Genomic DNA, 15,970 nt, shown 5'->3' on the forward strand with positions numbered 1-15,970 from the left:
CCTCGCCGCGGCCTGGTGGACCTGCTCGCGCGCCCGCGCCGCGAGGAGCTCGAAAGCCGGCACCGGGGCCATGCGCGAGCAGCTCGCGAGCGGCAGCGACGGTGGCCGCGGCGCCAGCTCCACTGTAGACGATGACGGACCCGTCTCCAGCTCGGCTTGCGTCTGGGTTTTCCGCTGCTCTGGCACCGACGATGACGGCGGGCGAGCGACGGCCAGCTGCCGACCCGTGTTTAGCTTCTGGCGCGCATCGCTGAGCTCGTCGAGCATGCCTCGCGCTCCTGCCTGGCGAGAGCGCGAGGAGGTGTGAAGTCCGGCCGAGGCGACGGCGGCGGCGGCGGCGGCGGAGGGTGCGTGGTTGGAGCTGCCGCTGCCGAGGCGGGCTACCAGCACCATAGGGCCTGCGAGGGTGCAGGCGAGGAGCCATCCTCGCGAGGGCGTGCGAAGCATTGTCGCTGATGCGGGTCGAAGATGGAGAGAATAGATTGGAGGTGGATCAAAGGAGAGTGGCCAAGAGAAGATGGGTAGGAGGACGAGGTGGCGGGGGCGGGCAAGGACGCAGGTCGTGGGAGGAGGAGAAGCAGGCAAGGTAGGGGAAGGAGGAGACGCACATGCTTGGAATGGCAGGAGCAGGGTGTGTCAGGGCAGGTCAGACTGGGTTGAGGCCCGAGCTCACCACCTGTCAGGCCCCTCGTCGCCGTGCCGTGCCGTGACGAGGGGCGTGACAGGTGCGACGCGCGACGACGCTCGGTGCCGTCCTTTGCCGCCTTTCCCCGCCCTTGAGCGTCGCCAGCATCTCCTTTCTCTCCTTTCTCTCTCTTTCTCTCTCTTTGACCATCGTGATCAGCACGGCACAGCGCAGAGCGCAGCAGCAGATCTATGTTCGTACCGCCAGCGTTGTTGTTTTCCGCCAAAGCGGGCAGATGGACTGGCGCTGCGCACCGATGTCTCGTTTTCATCTCTGATCCGCTTGGACCCAAGCATGTAGCCTGCGAGGCAGCGGTCTGGCACACTGCACTTACTCCTGTGCGGACCTGCTCTCGCAGCACGCTCCGGACTCGTGGCGCTTGGTCAGATTGTGCGCTGGCTGGCCGGATCCGCCACCTTGCTCCACGAACCCCGACGTCCGGTCCTCTTCGGTCTCTCGTCTTGTCTAGTCTCGTCTGCCCGTCATGAAGAGCCGTGGAGGATGACGGCGGCTGCATCGGTCCAGACCCTCTTCCTGGCTTTCATCTGTCTGACAACACAGCCAGCTGGGGGCAGATGGCAGAGTGGACGTCGTCGATGGACGGCGGGCGGTGGGAGGCACGTTGAAAAAGCGGTGTCGCCCGACTTTTGCGTGACGGCCGCCCTCCTGCGTTTGGGTTTTGGCCAGCTTGCTGGGTTGGCCTGGCCTGGCCAGGCACAAAGGGCCCCAAGTTGGGGACTTTTGGATTTCGGATTTTCGTTTCTGTCACGCAAGGCTCTAAATTATCGCAGGCGTGGGGTTGACCCTGGGCCTGGGCCTGGGCCTCGTGCCCTGGCTGGACCCGGCGAGGCAGGCAGGCAGCAAGCAGGGCAAGCGAGAGAAAGGCGTGCAGGGTGCGTGTGGGCGGCGCCTTCTCGTCTCGCTTGCTCGCTGGAGCAGGCAGACGCCCACGGGCAGGCACGCAGGCAGGAAAGTCGGTACGGTCGGTCGGTCGGTCCCGCCAGGCTGGACACGACTCGACTCGACTGGACAAGCCAAGCAGGAGGCAAGCAGCAGCCGGGCCAGGCCAGACCATCCCGGGCCAACCGACGGCTTTGACCTCGAACCGAAGCACCTCGTCTTTCTCTTCTAACATCACACCCCCTTCGCCGCCCGCTGCCCCCTCGTCACCTCTCAACCCCGGTCGACGGCGTTGCCGCCTCTCTCTTCGTTTTCTTTTCTCCTCGTGGCATCCCAGCTACCGCCATCCCTTTGGTGGGTCCTCGACTCGGCTCGACTCGACTCGACTCGACTCGCCCGGCTGCCTTCTTCGACCTAGCCTGACGAGGGAACACGGGGCCCGTTTGTCGTGCTCGATAGCTTCATACACCGAGAACGGATCGACCTCGCCCGCTGGCCCCCGTCTGCCTGAGTCCGATCTGCATCTGAGCCTCCTTGCCTATCGCTCACCGTTCCGTCAACGTCGCTTCTCGTCTGCAACGGCTGGCTCCCAGGCCCGACGTGGACAGGCCCGCCCCGTCAGGGCCTCTCTTGTCGCATCGCATCTTCTGAACAGGCTCGCTACCGCTCTCGCCGGCCACTGGGAACCAACGGCAATCACACCACGCCCCTCCTCTCCTCCCTGTTCCGAACAAGGGCTCACTCGATCACGAACCACGCCTCACGACACCAGCACAGCTACGGCTGGACGAAGCAAGCGGTCGCTAGCCCTCACCCGTCTCGTCTCGTCTCGCCTCGATTCGACTGCGAGCGCCCTACTCTTCACTACCCAGCTTCCGCCGCCGCATCCCTCGCCGCCGACTCGTTGCATGGCCCTGCATCTCCCTGATCCGGCAGCTCGTCGCAGATGACGACCTCATTTGGCTCCGTCTCCAGCGGGGGCGCCGGTGGCGACGGCATCGGCGGCCCCTCTGAGCCAAACTACTCGCATGGCACTCAGAGCTCGATTTCGAGCGCCACCGGCTACCCCTACCTCGGCATCACCTCCCACGACAGCTCCATGTCGCTGGCCTACGCCAACAACACCCCCTCGTCCCACAGCACCGCGCTGCCAGACCGCCCGCAACCTTCACCCGCAGTCGGCGGCGGGTCTGGTGGGTTCAACATTGCAGAGGGTTCCAGCTCGAGTCAGGTCCTGATTGCGAGTGTGGTGCAGAGGCTCGTCAATCGCGTGAGTCCCGTTTGAAGCCTGCCCGGCGGCGCTCTTGGACCGAGAGGCAGACGCGACGCTAAAGTATAGCCCTTGTTGTGTTCCGCCCCGCTTTCAAACCCTGGCTCCGCTCGCCCTACTGCAGCTGCCATGCAACTCGGGATGGCGCCTCTCGGCACTGAGGGAGGACGAGCTGGTGCGGGCGAGCGTAGCGACGTTGGTCGGCTTCAGTCGCTTCCAGCTCTTCGCCGTCATCCGTGAGCTGCTGGCCGCACTCGAGGGCCTCAACCGCTCCAGCGGTCAGCAGGGCGGCGCCGGCGCCGACGAGAAGCTGTCGGTGGCGCTGCTGCAGTCGCACCTCTTCATGCTCAAGGTCCTGGTGTCGTGCATGATTCACCACTGGCGGTGCTCGTGCCGCGACAGCCCACCGGCGCCGCAGGCGGGCCTTCAGCAGCAGGATCCGACGTCGTCGCTGCCCCAGGGCTGGCGCGATCCGCCGCCGATGGACGACACCCAGGCCAAGTACGTGCTCAGCGTCATGACCACCTTTATCAAGCAGACGGCGGCGCGCGAGGAGGCCGTGCATCTCGGCGCCCTCGACGGCCAGGACCCTTCCTCGTCGTCGTCCAAGGGCAGCAGCGGGGGCGGGAGTGGTGGTGGCGGCGTCGGAGGCAAAGGCGACTCACACGGCGGCCGGTCGATGCCCTCGGAGCGCTCGCTGCGGGAGCTCGACATGCGCGGCCAGACGACGAGCTTCTCGAGCACCAAGAGCTACGGTCGCTCCGGTCGAGACGACGGCGATGCCAAGGACTCGGACCATGCGTCGATCCATGAAAAGACGCCCGAGATCTTCACGCCGAGCTCGCTGGCGCTGGCCAACGGGTCCAGCCTCTTTATCCTCTACCCGGCTTTTCCGCCGACGCGCTCGCCGTTCGACCTGCCCGAGCACCGCGGCGGCGTCAGCGGCGCGCGGATCGGCGAGTCGGCGCGGCGCGAGGGTGTCCCGCGCTTCAACCCGGACTCGTGGCAGTCGACCATGACGCTCGACCGCGAAGGCGAGAGCTTCGACAACGCCAGCTACCTCTGCACCGCAGTCTACCGCATGGCGAGCCAGGTCGTCTTCTACCTCAGCGCGAGCAACTGGGTCGTCGTGTTTGCACGCTTCCGCAACCGGCTGGCCTACCTCAGCTCCACCGCCGAGGAGTCGCCCAACACGATCGAGCTGCGCCTGCTCGAGTGCTCCAATCTCCACCGCGTCCGCCTCTCCAACGTGGTCCAGGAGCTCTGCACGTCGTTCCTCCACCTCAAGCGGCCGGCGCAGTACACGGTCGCGCTCGTGCTGCGCCGCGCCGTCTGGTCGTGGATCCAGTACCACCCGCTCGAATTTTCCAATCTCTCGCTGTCGAGCCGCCGCCTCGAGGGCGGGCCCGACGTCCTGTTTGACCAGGTGCTCAGCCTGGCCGAGTCGACGCGCAAGAAGCTCGCCTTCTGGCCGCTGCTGACGACGCTCCTCATCCTGTGCCCGGACGTGATCGGCAAGGCCGTGGTGGGCGAGGGGCGCAAGGGCGGCGGCAGCCTGCCCAAGAAGCTCAACTTCCTCGAGACGCTGCGCAAGAACGCCAAGAACAGCAAGCTGGGCGACATTGTCGCCCTCTGCTGCGTCGACATCTGCAAGGCGGCCGCGTGCACGCCGCGCTCCGACACGGGCCTCCGGCTGCTGGTGCCCGACTTTGAAGCCGACCTCAAGGACAAGCTCTTCGACCCGCAGAGGCCGCTGGTCAACTCGAGCAAGCAGGTCGAGATCGCCCTCATGATTGACTTTTTCGTCGCCATCTACCGCCTCGACCCGTCCAAGGCGATGCGCGAGCTGGTGCCCATCTGCATGGCCGACAGCAGCCCGGCGGCGTTCAAGGTGGCGCTGGTCAAGGCGTGCGTGCTCATGGCCAGCGAACGCGACCGGCTGCCGTGGAGCCCCGACGTGAGCCTGCTCTACCCTCAGATCGGCCGCGTGCTCCGCAACACGTTCAAGGACATGGTCTACCGCCTGCCGCGCAATGACGGCGGCCGCGATGCGGCGACGGCGGGCTCGGCATCGTCGATCAAGGGCGACAAGCGCACCGCGTCGCGGACCGCAGCCGCCTTCAACCGCACGGGGGCCGTCAGCATCGACGAGGGCGCTGGGCGCCACGAACTGCTGCAGGCCATCCTGCAGCTGTGGCTGTTTGACATCAAGGCGGCCTCGCACGGCCTCAGCTTCGAGCACTCGACGTCGATCCAGACCCTGTGCGGCTCGGCGCCGTTTGACCGCGAAAAGGCGCTGCGCGCCTCGCTCCAGGTCGACAGCGTCCTCTCGCTCATCTACACCATTGCCGTGCTCCTCGACACGCCGCACAATTACGTCGCGTACCGCACCAGCGCCGGCTCGATCCTCTCGCACCTCTTCGACACCGCCTCTTCCGACGAGTCGCTCGCCCGCTTCCTCCGCCACGCCGTCGAGTCGTGGCGCTCGTGTGCGCCGTGCATCATGCAGCTGATCGGCGAGCGCCTCATCTTCAGCGAAGGCACCTCGAGCCAGCGTCCCAGCCTCGACTACCTCAAGCTCGGCATCATGCGGCAGCTCAAGCTCTTCAACGGCTTTGTCGAGCCGGCGGGCGCCGAGGGCGGCGCGGGCGGTGTCGTGGCCGCGGGCAAGCTGCCGGCGACGGCCGGCACGCCGACCGTGGTGCTCGAGATCGCGCTGCTGCTGACGATCTGCTCGAGCGACACCGACGTCTGCTCGGCGGCCATGCAGTGTGCCGGCGTCCACGCCGACCTGCGCCGCTCGCGCCACCTTGGGCCCGGCGCCGGCGAGGCGCGGCCGGACGTCGCCGAGTGGGACCGTTTCTTCTCGGAGCTGGCCGATCCCACGTTTGTCCAGACCGGGCGCATCGCGCAGCAGAAACGCATCCGGTCGCTGCTGCGCGACATCCGGACGCCGTCGCTGGCCAGCTGGATCGCGTGGAAGCAGGCCTACCGGCGGTGGGCGGCGCTGACCCAGGTCGTGGCGCGGCCCATCGCCGACGACAGCGGCGACTCGGCCCAGGAAAAGGCGGCGCAGTGGCACAACTTCGCCGGCTTCCTGTGCGCGTTTGGGGGCGCGTGCATCGGCGACGAGGCGGTCCTGTCGGGCGGGGCGGCCGACGACGTGGCCAGGCTGCTGCCGCGGCTCGCCGACAACGAGCAGCCGGCGCCGCTCATCGAGCGCTTCCTCCAGGAGATGGTCGACCTGCTCGTCTCGGACTCGCTGTGGGTGCGCGAAAAGGCAAAGGAGACGCTCGGCCTCGACCTCGGGCACCGCCTCAACGACATCCTGCTCCGCCAGATCCACGCCGTGCTGAGCGACTTTTTCGATAAGGACACCGGCTACCCAAAGACGGCCGACATGTACACCGTCTTCGTCGAACAGAGCATCGGTGTCGTGTCGATGGTGCTCGGCCGCATGTCGGACGCTGGCGTGGGCGGCGGAAGCGGTGGCGGCAGCGTCGAGGGGACGGCGTCGAGCGTCGACATCGGCTCGCTCATGGTGCTCTACGTCGAGTACGCCAACTCGCTCGGCCGCGGCGAGCAGGCGCTGAGGATCAAGGTGTCGATGTGCCAGATGTGCGAGGCGCTGATGAAGCGCAAGGCCCACTTTGCCTTCACCAATGAATTGCGCGTGCGCAACCGCCTCTTCCAGGCTCTCACCACCTGGACCTCGGACCCGGCCGACGACATGCCTGTCCTGGACAAGCTCGAACGGCTGCAGCGCGAGCTCGACGTGTCGTGCCTCAAGTGCATCTCGATCTTCCTCGACCGCCTGCCACTGCTGCTGGCCGACGATGCGCTGCTGCTCGACGACAAGGTCGAGTGGGCAAGGACCCGCCAGTTCTCGCTCTACTTCAACTACTTTATCAAGATCCTCAACCGTGCCAGGATCTCGGAGGCGGCCGCCAACGAGCGGAGCATCCAGCAGCAGCAACAACAACAACAGCAGCAGCAGCAGCAGCAGCAGCAACACCAGCAGAATCAGCAGCAGCAGCACAAGGGAGGCTACGGCGCCGCGTCGTCGGCATCTGCGGCTGCGACGACAGCGGGGCGCAACACCGGCAAGGATGCTGGGCGGAGCTTCGGCCCGCTGCGCGAGTCGGCCATCCTGGCGCTGTCGAACCTGCTGGCGTCCAACATCGACAGCGGCCTGCACAGCTCGCTGCCGCTGGCCTATCACGAGGACACGCGGATCCGCACGGCCTTCATGCAGATCATGACCAACGTGCTCAACCAGGGCACTGCCTTTGACGAGCTCGAGCGGCTCGGCGCCAAGCACCGGCAGAGCCGGCTGGTGGAGCTCGTGTGCGGGCGCGACCTGCAGCTGGCGCTGTCCATCTGCCAGGTCTGCCGCGGCTGGGACGTCGAGCAGCTCGACACGGTCCTGCTGAGCATCTTTGACTCGCAGGGCGGCATCATCCGCTTCCTCAAGGCGGCGCTGGCCGAGGAGATCCAGATGACGACGACCGAGGAGATGGTGTTCCGCAGCAACTCGTTCCGCACCCACCTGCTCTCGACGTTTGCGCGCACCCACGGCTACGAGTACCTCCGCTCCATCATGGCGCCGCTCATCTCGCAGATGGCCGAGAAGCCCAAGGGCTGGTCGTTTGAGATCGACCCGACGCGCCTCGAGCCGGGCGAGAGCGCCCACCGCAACCAGGCCCGGCTCGAGGAGATGGCGCAGGCCTTTATCGACGCCATCTGCTCGTCGGCCCACCGCGTGCCCGCGGTGCTGCGCGAGTTGTGCCGCCACATCCGCCACCTGATGGACGAGCGCTTCCCCGCCTCGCGCTACCAAGGCGTCGGTGGCCTCATCTTCCTGCGCTTCATCAGCCCCGCCGTCGTCGCGCCCCAGATCATCGACATCAACCTCACCGGCCCGGGCAAGGAGCTGCGCCGCGGCCTGCTCCTAATCAGCAAGATCCTCGTCACGCTCGCCAGCAACAACCTCTTCCCCAGCCACAAGGAGCCCTTCATGACGCTGCTCAACGACTTCCTCAAGAACAACGTGTGGAAGGTGACGGCCTTCCTCGACCAGGTCTCGGACGCGCGGACCGACCCGGACCGCCTGTTCGCCGCCGACCAGCCGCTCGGCCACGGCATCCACCCCTACGGCTACGGCGTCAACCAGCACGATCAGGCGGTGTTGCACAGGTTCCTCTTTGACAATGTCGACAAGATCGGCAAGGACCTGCTGGCCCGGGTCGATGCTGCACCCGCCCCTGCCGCCGCACCACCGGCCGCCGACGACATCGACGGCGACGAGGAAGACGAGTTCGTCGACGACGACGAGGGAGGCGCGGGCGCGGGGACCAACAGGGGCGGCCGGCGGCTGCTGGCTCGGCGCTCCGGATCCGGCGAGTCGCCGCTGCGCGACGGCAAGCGGACCTACGACGAGCTGTGCCACGCCCTCGCCGAGGCGGGCGACCCCAAGATCGACGAGCCGCCGGACCTCGCGTTTGGCGGCGGCAACTTCCAGGAGTTCCTGCGGCGCAACAGCGGGCGCAACATCGACGAGGAGCTCTACCGATCGGTCTTCTACGAGGGACCGCCGTCCAAGGCCGGGCGCCCGGTGCTCTACTACAACTTCCGCAACCAGGCCGCCGAGACCATCGACTTTGAGGGGCTCATCCTCCACTCGCTTCAGGTGCTGGAAAACTACAGCAACCGCCAGTTTGACATGCTCGTCGACCTGACGGCCTGCGGACAGGAGCACATGACGCCGCCGCAGTGGATGCTCTACTTTAGCTCGATGGTGCCGCGCAGCGTCATCAACAACCTCGTCAAGCTCTACGTCCTCAACGTCAACACGGCCGCCAAGGTCTACTGCCGGTCGTGGTGCTCGCCGTCGGGGTCGTCGTCGGCGGGTGGCGGCGGCGGCGACGCGGCTTCGGGGCGGGGCGAGTCGTGGTCGAAACTGGTGCCCGTGTCGGCGCAGCACTTTTGCAGCTCGATCGCCGAGCTCGAGGGCCACATTGACCGGCGCAACCTGGCCCTCGACCCGCAGACGGTGTCGATCCTCACGGCGCCCACCGAGCTGAGCTTTGACCAGATCACCATGGTGTGGTACTACCGCAGCCTGACGCCGGTCCGGTTCCGCATCGGCGGCGAGCACCTGCAGATCACGTCGCTCAAGGCGCAGGAGGTGGTGCCGGGCGTGCCGGCGTGCCTCAACGACGTCTTCCACCTGTCGGACGTCGACGACGTGCGCTCCGTCTCGGTGCGCGGCGACGACAACACGTTCTTCCTCACGTGCCGCAACGGCAGCATGTCGTTCCTCTTCAACAGCCAGGACCGCGCCGAGATTGTCCAGGCGCTGCGTCAGGCCAAGGCGCGCGTGTCCAAGGGCAAGAGCACCAAGTCGGTCGAGCGCACCGTGCGGCCGAGCGACGTTCCGGGCACGCTGCTCAACATGGCCATGCTCAACATCACGAGCGACGACTACGCGCTGCGGCTGAGCGCCTACAACCTGCTGTGCGCCCTCAGCACGTCGTTCAACTTTGGCGCCAGCAGCGCGCGGCGGCGGCTGCTGTGCTCAAAGGCGCTCGCGCTGCCCGCCAACACGATGGCCTTTGTGTCGGAGCTCAGCCGCGACTTTGCCGCGGCCGCGCCTGGCGTCACGCTCGAGTTCCTGCTGTCGTTTTTCGACGGCTTCGAGCGCGCCTCGCCCAGCCAGAAGACCATGTGCCTGCACTACATGTCGCCCTGGCTGCTCAACCTGGTCATGTTTACCCACACGTCGCGCGACCAGCAGGCCGAGTACCAGAAACGGATCAAGGAGATCCTCAACAGCCTCATCAGCATCACGACCAAGCAGCCCGACATGTACGCCATCATGCAGCGCTGCGTGTGGTCGCAGATCAGCAAGCTCGACGACCTGATCCCCGTCTTTCTCGAGGTGTTTGCCGAGGCGGCCATGGACTCGGGCCTCCACACGGCGCGCTTCGAGGCCATCCTGGACACGATGGTGTCGTTTGCCTCGATCAACCTGCGCGGGAAGCTCCTCGCCCGCCTGCGCCGCGCCATCGCCAAGACGGCCCAGAACCCGACCGTGTCCAAGCTGCACGACAACGCCGCCTGGAAGGAGATTGCCACGCTGACCCGCATGAACATGATGCTCTCGTTCACCAGCGGCATCGAGGCGCTCCTCTACCTGCCCGAGCTGCTCCACGTCATCCTCCTCCTCGCCGGCAACGGCGTCGACGCCACGCGTTACTCGATCTACGGCACCGCCGTCAACATGGTCCACTCGCTCTGCACCGAAGACGCCCGCGAGGCCAAGCGGCCCGACGAGTCGATCGCACGCACGCCCGAGGGTGTTGCCCGGCTGCGCGCCCTGCTCGAGCGCTTCGCCGAGCCCGAGTTTGCCCGCCTGTTTGGGCTGCCCCCTGCTGCCGCCGCGGCCACGACGCACGCGTTCAACGCGTCGGCCGACGTGGTGCGCGAGTCGCCCGACAACGACGCCATCGAGCGCCTCGCCTCGATCATGTACGAGGTCGCCGAGATGGCCGCGCCCACCGTCGACGCCGCCAACAGCTGGCGCGCGCGCCTCTCGAGCCTCGTCACCAGCACCGCGTTCCAGTACAACCCCATCATCCAGAGCCGCGCCTTTGTGCTGCTGGGCTGCCTGGCCCAGGGCGAGATCGACGACGACCTCCTCTACCAGATCCTCGTCTCGTTGCGCGGCAGCATCAGCGAGTGGGCCCAGAGCAGCAACGACGCGCCCATGATCAGCATCGTCACCTGCCTCAGCAAGGTCGTCAAGATCCTCCCCACCCGCTCGCGCTACCTGCCGCAGATGTTCTGGCTCGGCGTCTCGATGGTGCAGTACGGCCACGTGCCGCTCTTCAAGGCGGGCGTCGAGCTCATCTACGCCACCGTGACGAGCGTTTGCAAGCGCGGCATCCCGGCGCGCGAGCGCACCGAGATCATCGCGTACCTGCTCGACGCGCGCTTCGAGTTCCGCGAGGCGGCGTGCAAGCTCGACGACGAGACGGGCGTCGACTTTGAGATCAACTTTTCGTTTGGCATGGCGGCGCTCCTGGTCAAGGGCCTGCGCCACCCGAGCACGCGCGAGGCCACCGCCGAGCTGATGCAGGCGATGCTCCGCTTCTGCGCCTTTGACGCCGCGGGCGAACCCAAGTCGCTCGGCGGCCAGATCCACGCCAGCCAGCTGGGATTCTTCATCGGCCTGCTGCCCACCGCCACCAAGCCCGAAGAGTTTGGCCGGCTGCTGCAGCTCGCCGGCGTCGGCGCCGCCCAGTGCGAGGCGGCCGTCGAGGCGCGTCGCGCCGGCTACAACGGCCTGTTCGAGTACGTCGATGTGCTCGAGAACAAGATTGCGCTCCTCGTCGTCACCCTCGTCGCCTCGCTCCTCCAGCACGCCGAGTCCGACGCCGAGCGCCTCCTCCTCTACGGCTTCCTCGAGGAGTCGGCGCGCGAGGTGCCCGCCATTGTCTCGATCCTGTGAGTGTGCCGAGCCGGGCCCGACCGACGCCGAGGCTTGCTCCTCGCCGTGTCGTTCCGAACCCCACCGACTGACCGTGTTGCTACCGTCCCTTCCTCCTTTGCACGTCCTCGTACGCTCCTCCTCGCCGCCGCCGCAGGTACGATTCGCTGGCGCCGGGGATGCGCGAGGTCTCGGTCAACTCGCAGAACGGGGCCATCCTCGATGCGGTGCACGGCATCGCCCAGACGGCCGTCTCGGAGCCCGTGTTTGCGGCCCAGGCCCACGAGACGGCCAAGCGGGGCGGCCCTGGCGCCTACCTCGAGGAGAGCGGCTATGCGAGCCTGCTCGAGTGCGGCGCCTTTAGCCCGCTCAAGGAAGGGCGGCGCCTGGTGCTCGCCAAGCTGTCGACGCAGCTGCTGGCCGGCCTGATTGACGTCGGCACGACGTGAGGCGAGGGGGGTTTTGCCAGGACGAGGAGGGAAAGACGCGGAAGAAGACACGACACGGCGACGGTGACGGCGATGGCGATGGGAACCAGGCGAGACAAGCTTCTGTATCACTGCCGCACTTGCTCTCTCCTCTCCCCCTCTTTTTCCCTTCGCCCTCGATACCGACTACTATTCTGCTGCTGCTGCTCTGCACGGCGCAAGCTGCTCATGGGATCCATCACTTGCTACGATCGATGCGCCGCTGCAGGCAACGAGCGTAACGACGAACGAAGACGACAGACGGGGCTGCTGGCCGCCGCGTCGTTCAGCTGGCCTGCCTGTCCTGCCCGCTGGCTCGGCACGTTGGCACGTTGGCACGTCCACGCTGCCCAGGCCCGGAACCGAGAGGGCAGCTGCGCTTGGTCCAGCAAACTTTTTTTTCCTTCTTCCCCCGGCCTGCCTCTGGGCTGCCGCCCTGCCTCGCCCTCTCTGAATTTTTCCTCTAGCCTGGGCTGGGGCCTTGCTGCATTTGAGTTCAAGGCCGGCAGGCCACCACAGGTAGGCAGGGCCCAGACCAAGCTGGCCCACACCCCGTCAAACCCTAGGCCTCTCGTTCGTGTCCCTCTGTCGAGGTGCGGGTGCGGGTGCGGGAGCGGGCGCGGGCGCCGGCGCGGGTTTGCTCGGTCGTCGTCGGCGGCCAGCAGGCAGGCGGCACAGAGGCGGTGGTGGTGTTGGCCCCCCCCGGACAGCCTGAGGAGGGGCGGGCGAACCCTTTTTTTCTTCTCGCGACCACCATCCACCCATCATCCTCTTCGCACCCTTGATCCATCCCCACCCACACAAAATCATTTCACCATGAAGGTGAGCTTCTGCTCGTCGTCGCCGTCATCCTGCGCGCTGGCTCGACGCCGGCTGTCTGCGAGAATTCCACAATGATCCGACGGCTAATCTCGCCCCCGCTGCTGTGCTGCTCTGCTCTCGCCTCCAAATTTGGCTCTGTCACACAGCTCTACACTGACGTTCTCACCGGCGACGAGATGTGCTCGGACGGCTACGAGATGTGAGTGACGCCAGCATGTCCCTCCTGGTCCAGCGGGCCTGCAGATTGCCCGGGAGAACCCCCAACATTTTCCTGCATGGAAGCCACGACGAGGTCTCGAGAGAGTGCAGTCTGGCTGACCGACGAATTCTCGTCCACTTATTCCGCCCTGCCACCCCGCAGGAAGCTCGTCGACGACATCGTCTACGAGGTCGACGCCGCCAAGATCGTCGTCCAGGAGGGCGACGTCGACATTGGCGGCAACCCCTCGGCCGAGGAGCAGGCCGAGGCGCTCGAGAACGGCGCCGAGCAGGTCATCAACATTGTCCACACCTTCCGCCTCCAGTCGACGTCGTTTGACAAGAAGAGCTACCTGACATACCTCAAGGTGAGTGCGGCCCTGCCCCGCCTCGCCTTGCGCCATCGCGGCGCCTGACCGACGCTGACTCCGCCGTCTGTCCTGTTTCTTGATGCCCTCCGATCCTGCCCGGAATTGGGAATCGCCGTGCCCTCGTTCGCTCTCCGCAGGGCTACATGAAGGCCGTCAAGGCCAAGCTCGAGCAGACCAACCCGGAGCGGGTCCCCGCCTTTGAGAAGGGCGCCGCCGCCTTTGCCAAGAAGATTGTCGGCAGCTTTGGCGACTGGGAGTTCTTCACCGGCGAGTCGATGGACCCCGAAGGGTGAGTAAGCCCGGCCCGGCGGCCCAGCAGGATACAGGAGCAAGGAAGTCCGAGCGCTGCGGCTGACTGTTTTGATCATGGCACTTCCACAACCCCCATCACCCCGCTCCCGCCCAGCATGATTGCCCTCCTCAACTACCGCGAGGACGGCGTCACGCCCTACATCGTTCTCTGGAAGGACGGCCTCAAGGAGATGAAGATCTAAGCAGGCGCTTCGGCCGACCCGTTGCCCTGCATGCGCGCACTGTCATCCTATCCTGATTCTTGTGCCTGTGTGGTTCCACCCGCGGCGCTGCATACCTGGGAGGAGACCGCAATGACACACATACTCCTAGCTGCCCTCCCTTTCGCCGCCTGCTCGCCTGTCCTCGTGTCTGTGCCCGGCCTGTTCGCATGCCCGCCTGCCCGCCTGCCCGCCTGACCGCCTGACCGCCTGCCGGGCTGTCGGCATGACTTGCAGGATGCGAGGACCGTTTGCCCGTCCGAAGGAGTGTGCAGCCGTTTCGTGCGTCACGTCGGCCAAGGTGGTTCGACCAGCACGTCTGCGCAACGCCGTCCACAGCGCCCCCGCTCTTCGGCGTCGAGGGGCCATCGACACCATCGACCGCACCACATCCCAGACCCTCCGACAGCAAAAGATTGCGCGACCGCACGCCTGAGAGGATCGAGCGCAAAAAGATCGACCATGGGCGGGTTCGAACCGACGACCTTGACATCGCGTTTATAACAGTGTCACGCTCTGACCAACTGAGCTACACGGCCAGGATCCAACTGCGCTAACTGGACCGCTGATGTCAGCCTGCTCGAGGTTGCATATATATCCTCAAAAATGTTTTCGGTCATACGTTGAGCCGACCGGTCTGATGAAGCCGAGGTGGCCGTCACGCGGTTGCTGCGGTGCGCTGCAGAGGGACCCTTGGATGATGAGTGAGGGGCGAGGATACGATACAGGTGGATCCCGGATGCTGTGCACGGCGGCGTAAAGTGGGGGGAGACAAAGGAATGGAGAGGAACATGTATGTACACGAAGGAGTTGAAGGGGAGGGGGATGCGGGGACGCGGGGTACGAGGGGCGCCGGGACAGTACCGAAGCCGCATCGGGGTCCGAGCACGGTACGCAGGACGCTGAAGCTGTGCCGTGGTCCAGCGCGAGTGTTCGAGGAGGCAGTGTTTGTGGCAGCAGGAACGCGGTCGTGTCTGGTATTAGCAATTCGTCCGTTGCGGTGGGCCGTGGGGCGGATAGGTTAGAAGAGGTCCTGATGCGGTCAGATTGTGGGGGAGAGACGGCGCGGGTGCAGGTCAAGTCAGCAATAGCCTGGGCAAGCACTGAGTGCTGGACAGAGCCACGACGGCGACGAACCTCGAGGGTGAGCTGCTTTGCGACGTCGGTGTTGGCGACCATCTCCTGGAACTCTTCAAAGTCGAGCTTGCCGTCGCCGTTCTTGTCGGCCTCCATGATGGTCTTGTCGACAATCTGCTGGAGCTGCTGGTCTTTGAGATTGTTGCCAACCATCATCTTGAGGACAAGGAAGAGCTCGCCGTTGGAGATGAGGCCGTCGCGATCCATGTCGTAGACCTTGAACGCGACTGGGGGTGCGGTGAAGGGGGAAGTGGGAAGTGGCAAGAGGGCGGGGGACACGGCCGTCAGTTTCGGGCTGGGCTGGCTGGCTGATCGACCATGACAAAGGCCACGACCGCGACCACTCACAGCGCAGCTTTTCCTCGCGGCTGCCCTGGTTGCTAAAGGCGCTGAGGCCGGCGACAAACTCCTGAAAGTCGACGGTTCCGCCGCCGTCTTCGTCAAAGATGGCAATCATGCGGAGGGCTAATGGGTTGTTTGCGATTGCGGGGATCTGGAGGAATTCGTCCTTGTCGATGGAGCCGGAGCCGTCGCGGTCGAGCTTCATGAAGCGCTTCTTGAGGCGCTGGATCTCCTTTGACGAGAAGTTGGAATTTTGCTCAATCTCCGAGAGGAGCTGGGAGCCTTGCTGGCCCATGGTTGGCAGTTGTGTGTGGTGGAGGGCCGGGAGAGAGGGCGGACGGAGTGGCGGGTGGAAGGGCTGTCGGGGAGCAGGCTGTGGGTGAGGGCGGGGACGGGTCAGGATAGTCGAGTGGTGGCGGCGAAGTGGCGAGGGGCAGGTGTTGGTTGGAGCGGTTGCCGGCTGACCCGCCTGCAACAAAAGGCAGCGAGCGTGGTGGCCCGCGCGAAGCTGGCCTGGACTGGCCTGGTCTTGACTGACCTGACCCTGCGTGATCGACCCTGGGCTGGGTGGGGCAGGCTGCGTGGCCTGGCTGGCCTGAACCCCTCACTTTGGCTGCCCGATTTCCCTTGATGATGGCCCACCGCTCACTCCACTTTGTTGGACTTCTCTCGCTCGAGCCGCGTAACCGTGCCTTGCCTTGTTCCGCGACACCGACCTACAACCACCACCGCCACCACCACCCGCAGCACCTCCCTACACTTGCCCGCCATCGCC

The 15,970-nt window shown here is 65.9% G+C and overlaps 4 protein-coding genes across 4 annotated transcripts in view; 2 read left to right on the forward strand and 2 right to left on the reverse strand.

Moving 5' to 3' along the window:
* The window catches only part of PFL1_04159 (uncharacterized protein), a gene marked incomplete at both ends in the record, with an annotated part of 1,398 nt that extends 1,005 nt beyond the window's left edge, over positions 1 to 393 (reverse strand). The window contains 2 exons of the mRNA XM_007881683.1: positions 1 to 282; positions 385 to 393. The exon at positions 1 to 282 is cut by the window's left edge and continues 1,005 nt beyond it. Of these exons, the coding sequence (XP_007879874.1) occupies positions 1 to 282; positions 385 to 393 (291 nt within the window). The remainder of the gene's footprint in view (positions 283 to 384) is intronic.
* A 2,138-nt stretch (positions 394 to 2,531) lies between these two features.
* On the forward strand, positions 2,532 to 11,795 carry PFL1_04160 (uncharacterized protein; the record flags this gene model as incomplete). The annotated part of the gene is made up of 3 exons (XM_007881684.1): positions 2,532 to 2,855; positions 2,980 to 11,363; positions 11,504 to 11,795. The coding sequence occupies 3 exons, from the start codon at positions 2,532 to 2,534 to the stop codon at positions 11,793 to 11,795; spliced, it is 9,000 nt and encodes a 2,999-aa protein (XP_007879875.1).
* An 834-nt stretch (positions 11,796 to 12,629) lies between these two features.
* PFL1_04161 (uncharacterized protein) lies at positions 12,630 to 13,698 on the forward strand (the record flags this gene model as incomplete). The annotated part of the gene is made up of 5 exons (XM_007881685.1): positions 12,630 to 12,635; positions 12,782 to 12,834; positions 12,997 to 13,201; positions 13,342 to 13,493; positions 13,611 to 13,698. 5 exons carry the CDS (start codon positions 12,630 to 12,632, stop codon positions 13,696 to 13,698), a joined length of 504 nt encoding a protein of 167 aa, XP_007879876.1.
* Positions 13,699 to 14,737: 1,039 nt separating this feature from the next.
* Positions 14,738 to 15,490, reverse strand: PFL1_04162 (uncharacterized protein; the record flags this gene model as incomplete). Its single annotated transcript, XM_007881686.1, has 3 exons — positions 14,738 to 14,749; positions 14,854 to 15,080; positions 15,202 to 15,490. 3 exons carry the CDS (start codon positions 15,488 to 15,490, stop codon positions 14,738 to 14,740), a joined length of 528 nt encoding a protein of 175 aa, XP_007879877.1.
* Positions 15,491 to 15,970: the final 480 nt, after the last annotated feature.

The sequence above is a fragment of the Pseudozyma flocculosa genome, assembly GCF_000417875.1.
Source record: "Pseudozyma flocculosa PF-1 unplaced genomic scaffold scaffold00013, whole genome shotgun sequence".
Classification (NCBI taxonomy): domain Eukaryota; kingdom Fungi; phylum Basidiomycota; class Ustilaginomycetes; order Ustilaginales; family Ustilaginaceae; genus Pseudozyma; species Pseudozyma flocculosa.